At 38.4% G+C, this 9,295-nt stretch overlaps 2 protein-coding genes across 2 annotated transcripts in view; both read left to right on the top strand.

Moving 5' to 3' along the window:
• LOC106947017 (probable serine/threonine-protein kinase irlF) overlaps nt 1-3,656 on the top strand; it is a 6,968-nt gene extending 3,312 nt beyond the window's left edge. The window contains exons 2-9 of the mRNA XM_015031787.1: nt 1,350-1,512; nt 1,589-1,667; nt 1,772-1,882; nt 2,114-2,155; nt 2,289-2,754; nt 2,882-3,042; nt 3,227-3,455; nt 3,557-3,656. Of these exons, the coding sequence (XP_014887273.1) occupies nt 1,350-1,512; nt 1,589-1,667; nt 1,772-1,882; nt 2,114-2,155; nt 2,289-2,754; nt 2,882-3,042; nt 3,227-3,455; nt 3,557-3,648 (1,343 nt within the window). The 3' untranslated portion in view covers nt 3,649-3,656. The remainder of the gene's footprint in view (nt 1-1,349; nt 1,513-1,588; nt 1,668-1,771; nt 1,883-2,113; nt 2,156-2,288; nt 2,755-2,881; nt 3,043-3,226; nt 3,456-3,556) is intronic.
• A 168-nt stretch (nt 3,657-3,824) lies between these two features.
• Nucleotides 3,825-7,481, top strand: LOC106947045 (uncharacterized). Its single transcript, XM_015031829.1, has 5 exons — nt 3,825-3,944; nt 4,065-5,931; nt 6,049-6,120; nt 6,250-6,342; nt 6,952-7,481. The coding sequence occupies exons 1-5, from the start codon at nt 3,909-3,911 to the stop codon at nt 7,155-7,157; spliced, it is 2,274 nt and encodes a 757-aa protein (XP_014887315.1). The 5' UTR covers nt 3,825-3,908; the 3' UTR covers nt 7,158-7,481.
• The last annotated feature ends 1,814 nt before the right edge of the window (nt 7,482-9,295 follow it).

Here is a 9,295-nt window from a genome sequence, read left to right on the forward strand (position 1 = left end):
TCTAAATATTCTGCTATTAGAGCAAAAATAATCCAGTCCAGGTTTAAAGAGTCTAGGTGTTGTAGTTTTTAGAGATGTGCCGATCAGGTTTTTTCCTGCCAATACCGATACCGATCACCCATGAGGGCCGATCACAGATACCGATCACCCATGAGGGCCGATCACCGATACCGATACCGATCACATAATTATTATTATTATTATTATTTTATCATAAATACTATCAGTTACATTATGTGGAAAAAGGAACCATGAATTCACCTTAATTTAGACAAAAACTTGTTTTTAATAACTTTTTCCAAGAAGAAAACTAAACAAAACAGGCATTGTGTGAATTGTACTGCTATCGGTAATACTATCTTTAACAGACTGATAACATATGAAGGCTCTGAAGAGGCTAAATAATGCAAAGAGCCAAAATAAAACCTCTCAACATTGCCAAAAAAATTCAAGTATAAAACTTAACATTCAAAGGCAAAAACAGGTTCCATTACAATAAATAGTCCTGAGTTACAGAATAAAAACTTCCTGTTAGAATGGCGGCTAGCTGATTACTGCTAGTTCTGATTGGCTGTTTCTGACTGAGCGGAGTAATTATGCAGAACATCGATTCTTTTTTCAGAGATTATCTGTCTCATGTTAGGACAGCGAAAGTTTTAATACGTATGTAAAATGTATTTTTTTAAGTTAGATGCTGCAGCTTTAAGCAGAGGTTCGGTGTGAGAGTCACTACCAGGTGGAGCAGAAGCTCCGTCTGTTAAATATTACTACCTGTAGCGTAGCAGCGGTTCAACAGGAGAGCAGAACCAGCGTCTTACATCGCAGCTCGAAGACTTAAATCATTTTCCAGGTTATTTGCTTAGCTTTCTGACCGTCATGCTAATCCGGGTGAGTGTTTGTAGCTGTGCGCTGCTTTACCTGCTGTCTGATCCTCCGTATGTCTTTTTTTACTGCAGTGAGCCTCGATATAGTCAAACTCCGTCAAGTATGGCTTTGTTTTTATGCCATATTAGATTCGTCGTGTTGATGCGTTTTGACCTGCTTCACCCCACGAGTTTAAATTTTCCGCCGCAACACGCAAACTTCCCCATTCACTCAGTGCGTTATAGTTCCACATCGCTTAGGATTTGTTGCCGCGCGTTTGCGCAGAGTGAAGGAAAGAGGAGACCAGCTGCACAGGCAGGCTGTGAAATGAGATGCAGGTTTGTGTGATCGGTGGCCGATCGATCGGCACACCTCTAATCTATATAACTATTATATGCTCTTAAGGTTCAGCCGATTTGAAGTCGCAGTTCAACATTTGGGACTGTAAATGCGAAGCTCAATGAAATCCTGATCGTGTTTTTCAGGTTATGGAGTTATTGCCACCAAAAACATTGAGCCAGGAGAATTCCTGCTGGAGTATGTTGGAAGACATATCACTGGCTCTGAGGGAGAGGACCTGTATAAAGAGTACTCTGCTGAAGATGCAGCATTTTTGTATTTCTACAACTTCCAAGAACAAAACTTCTGGTAAATACAATTGCATGAACGTCCAAACTTTGAATCTAAGCCCAGAAATAAGTATAATTTATCTCTTTTTTTCCAGCATTGATGGCAGTAAAGAAACAAGACTTGGAAGATTCATTAATGATGACCACATCAAGCCAAACAGCAAAATTAAAATTGTAAGTAACACAGTCGGAAGTCACTCTGTGTTAATTTAGTAACTGTTTCATTTAACAAACAAATTGACTGAAATAATTTGTGTCTGTACCTATGTGACCAACAGGTATTGGATGAACAACAAAAACCACATCTGTGTGTATTTGCAATCACAGAAATTCTTGCAGGAGAAGAAATCGTCTACGACTATGAAACCCCCAACTGTCAATGGCGACAGGTATTGACAGTATATAATACATATATATTTTATTCAAAGCATGCTTTATCAAATGTCATGCATCTCAGGTATTACCTCTTCATCTCTCATTTTTACTATATTGTTAATGAGCTTTAAGTGGCATAAATGTTTGTAAACATGTTTAAACTCAAAATGTAACAACACTGTCAAAGGTAAAAACAAACCAAATTCTGCATAATAATGTAATGCTGTAATTGTCCTTTTTTTTAGAAGACAACTTCCTTCTCTTCTAATGAACACATGGAAAAGAAGGTAAATATTTGTGGAAGTTTTTTCTTCATCTTTATATAACATTTTCCTATTATATTTCCCCTGTAGCAGAAAGATAATACATAAGATAATTGGTACTCTATTGTCTCATTGTTTGTTTTGCTTAATTTTGAAGGAATCCCGATGGAAGAGCTCACTAGAAAACCTCAAGTCTGAGTCTGGCGTGATGGAAATTGATGGCCTTGTAATCAATCCAAACATAAAGATTGCAAGTGGATGCAATGGACCAGAAGTCTTTCCAGGATTCTTCTGCAATGGCCCTGTGGCAGTCAAGCGATTTCCTAAGCATATCAACAAAAGCCAATTGAAAATAGCTAACTTTCTGTGTTCAGACAGATTAAAAACCAAACATCTGTTGCAGCCCCTTACTGTGATTGAAGACACTTACTTGGCCTATTTAGTCCTTCCTCTTTGTGAATATAATCTCAAAGACCTGATCGAAAATAAGGATTTTCCTGAGAGACAAAACCTGACTGAGCAGTGGAGACTGGGAATCTGTGAGGAGTTACTGCTGGGACTTCAGGAACTGCACTCACATGGAATGTTGCACGGAGATCTGAGGCCTGAAAACATCCTGTTTGGTAAAGGAAACTTAATGGGCAAACTGTACCAGTCATTTTATTCACAAATGTTGATCATTAAAATGCTAATTTTGATTAAATTATGTTTTGATATTTGTATAATTAAAGATATTTTATTTGTCTACAGATATCAACAATAAAATGTGTATTGGAGACTTTGGAGCAAGCAGAAATCTGGATCCTGCAGACACTGCATCATTTTCACTAACAGGTGGAACTTTGTCCTGGGCCAGTTATGAGGATGTTGGAGTTATAAAAAGCAAATACAAGAAGGAGTCAGATATCCAGGTGTGTTGAACTTAAAATGCTCATTTAATTGTATACTAGACACTAGGATTGTTTGTTGAGCTATGATTTTGTTCAATCATTAGCAAGTGTTTGGATTAGAATAATAATAACATTCATTATTATTATTCACTTTGCATAGTTTGACCTTGAGGACATGGTTTTAATGTAATCTGTTACATTTTAGGTAGCGGGATGCTTGATGCATTACATCCTGACAGATGGACAACATCCCTTTCAAACTACAACCCCATACTTCAGTGATCCCATCGGGCTGATGCTTAACATCAGAATGACCAACTTCACTCTTCAGTGTGAGGAAAGATGGAGTGGGCTAAAAGACATCATTACCCGGATGCTGAGCAGATCACTTGAAGAACGTCCCACCATTGAAGAATCTCTTAAGGCTGTAACGTGTAAGTAGCATTGGTTTAAATATAATTTATAACTTTATGGGCTGGGAAACATCTTAAATTAAACATGAAAACTGATGAACCCTATTTTGTCTTATTTACAGGTTTGCCACATCGGTCTGATTATACTGGAACCACAAACAACACTGGGCTTGATAATCAAAAAGAAGTAAGTCATTGTTTTCCAGTAGTGTAGGGCAATATAAGTTTACTTTACTGTAAGACACTTAACATCTTTCACTGAAGAAATTTTATCTGACTTTTAAATCCATATTTAATACTTACTTTTATTGTCATTTATATTCATTAATTCGCTGCTTTTTGTTATTATTACAGGATGGAACCCATACAACAAATTACGGGCCTGAAACTTTAGCTGAGACGGACATTGCAGAGAGTACTGACAACGATCTGTTTGACATTTCTGACTGTAACCCATTGCTTTCATCTTCTGTGATGGAAGAGGAAGAGGAATTTTCTGAGTTTGAAATGGTAATAAAGGATTTAATGATATAAGCAGCGGTGAAGAAAATCATAACTATGTATAAAGAAGTGGTGCGAGTATGATATTCTCTTCTTTGCAAAGTAATTAATAAGCTATCTTTTTTTCAGACCGTCGAGGAAGAGGGTTCCCGTTCTCTGGTAATGTCAGATGAAAAAGTAGATGACAACTCACAATCAAAGGAAGAAGAAACTACAGAACGTGAAGTAATCCTCAGAAAAACACCTTCTAAAACTCAACAGAAGTCACATGGCAGTAACTCTCAACAACATAACGTCACAGTAAAAACATCTTCAAACACTTCACACCATCGTGTCTATGACAAGAAAAATTATTGTTTTTACTGTGGAAAGCCTTACGCAAAAATCACAAGACATCTGAAGCAGAAGCATTCAGACCAACCCGATGTGGCCAGGGCACTTGCATATAGGAAAGGATCAAAAATGCACTCCTTGCTTTTGACCAAAGTAGCAAACATGGGAAACTATCAACACAACTGTTCTGTCCTGTCCTCTGGGGAAGGACAAATCATCCCAAAAAGGCAAGCAACATGTGAGGTAGCTGCAACGAACTACCTACCTTGCAAGTTTTGCTTTGCTATGTATGTGAAGACAGATCTCTGGAGACACCTCAAGCGTTGCAAACTCCGAGGGACAGAAGCTAGCATCGTGACAAGAAGAGTTCAGACAAGTTCTTCCATGATGTTACCCATGAATACTGTGATTTCCACTGGACTTAAAACGGTTCTCCAGGAAATGACGTATGACAATATCACGCTGTTAGTAAAGGCCGACTCCCTCATTATTTCTCTGGGTGAGAGAATGTTCCTCAAAAATGGAGAAGTTGGACGCCATCGAGCAGACATCAGAAATAAGATGAGGGAACTTGCCAGGCTTGTTCTTGTTGCAAGAGACATTGACAAGGACGTTGTCTTTTTGAAGGACTTGATCTGCCCAAGAAAATTCAACACTGTCCTTGAGGCTGTAAAACAGATGACTGGGTTTAATGAATTATCGAACAGATTCGCAGTGCCCTCAACAGCACTAAAACTGCGCCATTCTCTTGTGAAAGTGTCGTACATTTTGCAAGGAGAGGCGCTGCGTGTACAGGATGATGATTTAAAATCAAAAGCAGAGCAATTTGTCAAGTTAATAGAACTGGATTGGTCAACACATGTGTCATCCAATGCCCTGAAAACGCTTTACCAGAAGAAATGGAATCTGCCGCAAATACTGCCTTTGTCAGAAGACATCAAAAAGCTCCAGGACCATCTGAAAAGCCTTGAGGTAGTCTGCAAAAAAAATCTCATTGATCAACCAACAGCAAAATCATGGAGTGAACTCGCTCAAGTCACTCTGACACAGCTAATACTGTTCAATCGCCGTCGTGAAGGAGAAGTTTCAAGAATGGAACTCAACACATATTTACAAAGGAACCAACACGACATGCATGATGAAGTTTTGGAGAGCCTTTCAAAGTTTGAAAAAAAACTTTGTGAGAATCTCGCCAGAGTAGAGGTACGGGGGAAAAGAGGCCGCAAAGTGCCTGTTCTGTTCACAACAAATATAAAACAGTCTGTGGAACTTCTGATTAAAACTAGAGAAGAGGTTGGCATTTCCCCCACCAATCCCTACATTTTTGCTCGTCCATTTTATGGCTCCCAAGGGAACTTTCGTGGATGTGACAGCTTAAAACGGTTTGCTGAAAGCTGCGGAGCTAAACAACCACAGAATCTCACATCAACCAAACTACGAAAGCATATTGCCACAGTTTCACAGCTCCTAAACCTGCAAACTCACGAACTAGACCAGCTGGCAACTTTCATGGGACATGATATTGAGGTCCACAGGGAATTTTACAGACTGCCTGAAGAAACACTCCAAGTGGCAAAAGTCAGTAGACTTCTTTTTGCTCTGCAAGGTGGAATGAGTAAATTCAAAGGGAAATCTCTTGAAGACATCACACCAAACATCAACTGTAAGTGAAAGATTTCAAAATGTATTTTCTTTTTATGAAATGAAGCAAATTTTATATTTTTTATTTTGTTAAAAAAATAGATGTGCTTAAGTATTTACTGTAAACATTTTGCTGCAGCTGAGGAGAAGTCTAGTGACTCAGATTCAGATGTTCAGTCTGAAGGGACTCCCATCAAAAAGAGTCAAAAAGGTAACATTTTCCTCTGTTTACTACTGTAACGGAAAAGAAAAAAAATCTATCCACTTAATGAAGTATTTTTTAAATGATCATGCCACTTCAATCTGATGTAAACATTTAATTGCTAACTATGTTTTTCAGAGACTTCAAAGGGTAAAAACCGTGAAGAAAGCACTGCATCATGCACGTCAACTGGGGGCATTAAAATATCGCCAAAGTCGCCAAGTAAAATAGGTATGTTGTACAATTCACTCCATGGGATACTGTTTGCAGTATTAAAAATAGTAAAGAAGCTGATCCTCAACCAGATCACTCCGGCCCCAGGTCGGGTGCCTCCCTTCCCATTACCTCTGAATCCCAACACCAGAGTGCTAATCCTAAATCAGCTGCCTACAGTCTTTGACTGTTTGCAAAATATCTCTGCAGATGGAGAAATCACATACAATGTGCAAGATTTCTCTTTTATTTACAGGAATTATAGTATGCATATAATGGAACAAAGTCTCTCCCTCTCCCAAATGGGGGATTGGTTTACGACCTATTGATAAAATCTCAAATAGTTTTGCTGGAAAATTCCACACAGCATCACATGGGAGTCACATTCTGCTGACTTTCTAACATCAAAGAGATTGGGCTGACCCCTTGTGGACCAGGAAACAATGGGTACCTGCAGCATTACCATTTGACTGTGGGGTGTGAAACCAGGAAAACCTGCGTGAAGCCAGCAACATTCCCTTTTACTCCAGTGTTTATATGAAAACTCTTGACTTTTATTTACCAGAGTTGGTGTTAAGCGATTTTTATTAATCAATTTATTAATTTTCCTCCTTCTTTTACATACAGGGAAATCCAGAAGACCTTGGTCAGACACTGAAAGAAAAGTCATCCACCAGCATTTCAAGGACTTCTTGAAGAAACTGAAGATCCCTGGCAAAGTGGACTGTCAAAAATGCTTAAATAATAATCAGATCCTAAAGGATAATGAAAGAGACTGGAAAGCAATAAAATATTTTATGTACAACAAAATTGCAGCTATAAAGAAGAGCTAATAACAGTAAGGTCAGGAATGATTGGGAGCTAAATTCTGGTACTTCACATGATGGACTATCAATGTGAACCACCTGGATACTGGGAGCTCACATTATGGTAGTCCATGTAAATGGATCATCAGCATTTTGAATTTAAAATGTGAGTGGTGGAGGCAGAGGACTGATCATCATGAGCCTGGTTCTGATAGAGGCTTCTTCCTGTTAAAAATGAGTTTTTCCTTGTTGTGCCCTGAGAGAACATTTGTTGGGACTTGGCTAAACTGAATTGAATTGTTGTAGTTAAGTTAATTCCTTCTCTGCCAGGTCCTAATTATTATTATTATTATTATTATTATTATTATTATTATTATTTGCTTATTTTTTTCTGTTCTTTTATTATTATTGTTTTTTCTAATCAGTTTAAAAGTTCTATTACTGAAGGTGCAAAGACTGTACTACTGCACAGGTTATGAGAATCTTCATTTGACAATCTGTCTTGATAGTTTATTATGTGAAAAGCCATTTGTGCAGTAAAAGCATGCGAGTAACTCCCAGCTTATGATTACGTGATTGCATGTAGTTCAAAGTATTTCAATAAAATTTGACTTAAAATACAAACCCATCTGCATTTGGGCACTTCTTTCTTGAGATTTACTGATTGCAAAAGCTGGATAAATGTAAAATCAAAAAAACCAAAAGCATACGGGGTTAATTGTAGTATTATTCTTTTTTCATTCAGCAATTTTGAACTGTGCATATCATTTTGTGCTACTTATGTCATACAACAGCCATCCTTGTCATTCCATATAAACCAAGTGTGGTCCTTTTCAACAAATCAGCAAAAGATGTATTCAGATAAATATAGATTAACTCTTGTGTCTAGAAATGGGGTCCAACCGACCCAACACATGTACAACTTGTATCATTTGCCATAGTCCTCTGTTTGCCTCAGTCCTTGCACACACAAGGGTTAAGACAACAAGTATGTAAAATATACTACGCATGTTTAAAATGTAGACATCTGTTGATATGCGTCTCTCACAGGTAGTGTTGTAGCACTCGAGACCACTTTTTGATGGTCTCGGTCTAGTCTCGGACTCGACCTCCTTTGGTCTCCGTCTTGTCTCGGGCGCTGAGAACTCGTGAATTTATTACAAGACCGGTCAAGACCACAACTGTGGAAAAATCACTAGATTGAGAAATATACCGATTAAAATCCAAGCAATAACGTGACGTAATAATTACGTGTTTCTGTTTCCACTGTCCACTGTTTCACTCATATGCGGGACTTCAAACCCTGCACAGTGGTTTTCTCTGAGTGGCAGATGTCTGTCTAATCGTTAGTAATAGATTCCTGCTACATAAATAATCAGAAATTCGATGGCGACGACATGTTTAGCAGCGGTTCGCTTTGACAAACGGTGGACTACTTCTAAATTTTATCATCACTTAGAAAAGAAAAGTGAAGCTAGCTGTGCACGAACAAATTGTATGAAAAAAGCTGTCACTCACTGCGCTGAATGCGGAGGTGTTGACTGATGTGTCACATGTATGGGACAATGCTGTGACCAAAGTCTGACATTCACTAACGATCCGATTCTTCCGAATGGCTCTTTACTAAGAACGATAGGACTGGAGCCTCACTGAGAGCCGTTCTTTGTTCTTGTAATGCTCTGCGTACACTGCAGTAGGTATTATTATTTTATTTAATTATACTGATATTTATTTAGCTAGTGAGTAAGTAAAACACAAGAACGGAAGAGCACGCAGTGCATGCTCATTGCTCTTTGATTGTTTTGGTCACCTGTCTTGGTGGCAGATATTACAGCACTGTGCTGCCTGGCTTCATGTAGCGGGACAGAAAGTGAGAACAGTCATGGTGCTCACCTTGTACTTAGTTACTTCTTGCTTTTGCTCCTTGGTCAGAGTTCATAGTTGAGTGTTGTTTACCGTTAGGACATTACCTTAATTACTATGTTTAATGGCACAGACAGAGGTGGTTTCTGACATGGGCAGAATGGGCAACTGTCTAGGATGTTATCTTGTTAGGGATGGCACAAGACCTCCATGGATTGTGGTACAGACATGGAAGGAAAGAAGAATTAAGAGTTTGAATTGATGATGATATTGGTTAAATTTATTTAAGCTCTAAGCATTTA

The sequence above is a fragment of the Poecilia latipinna genome, unplaced genomic scaffold (assembly GCF_001443285.1).
Source record: "Poecilia latipinna isolate Pla-1442-1.1 unplaced genomic scaffold, P_latipinna-1.0 Scaffold218, whole genome shotgun sequence".
Taxonomy (NCBI): Eukaryota; Metazoa; Chordata; class Actinopteri; order Cyprinodontiformes; family Poeciliidae; genus Poecilia; species Poecilia latipinna.

Excerpts from the sequence above, each read along its gene's own strand:
- LOC106947045 (XM_015031829.1), top strand. The coding sequence starts at position 3,909 with ATGGAAGAGGAAGAGGAATTTTCTGAGTTTGAAATG. Across the intron at positions 3,945-4,064 it reads AATTTTCTGAGTTTGAAATG|ACCGTCGAGGAAGAGGGTTC; the intron begins GTAATAAAGGAT and ends TCTTTTTTTCAG. Across the intron at positions 5,932-6,048 it reads CATCACACCAAACATCAACT|CTGAGGAGAAGTCTAGTGAC; the intron begins GTAAGTGAAAGA and ends ATTTTGCTGCAG.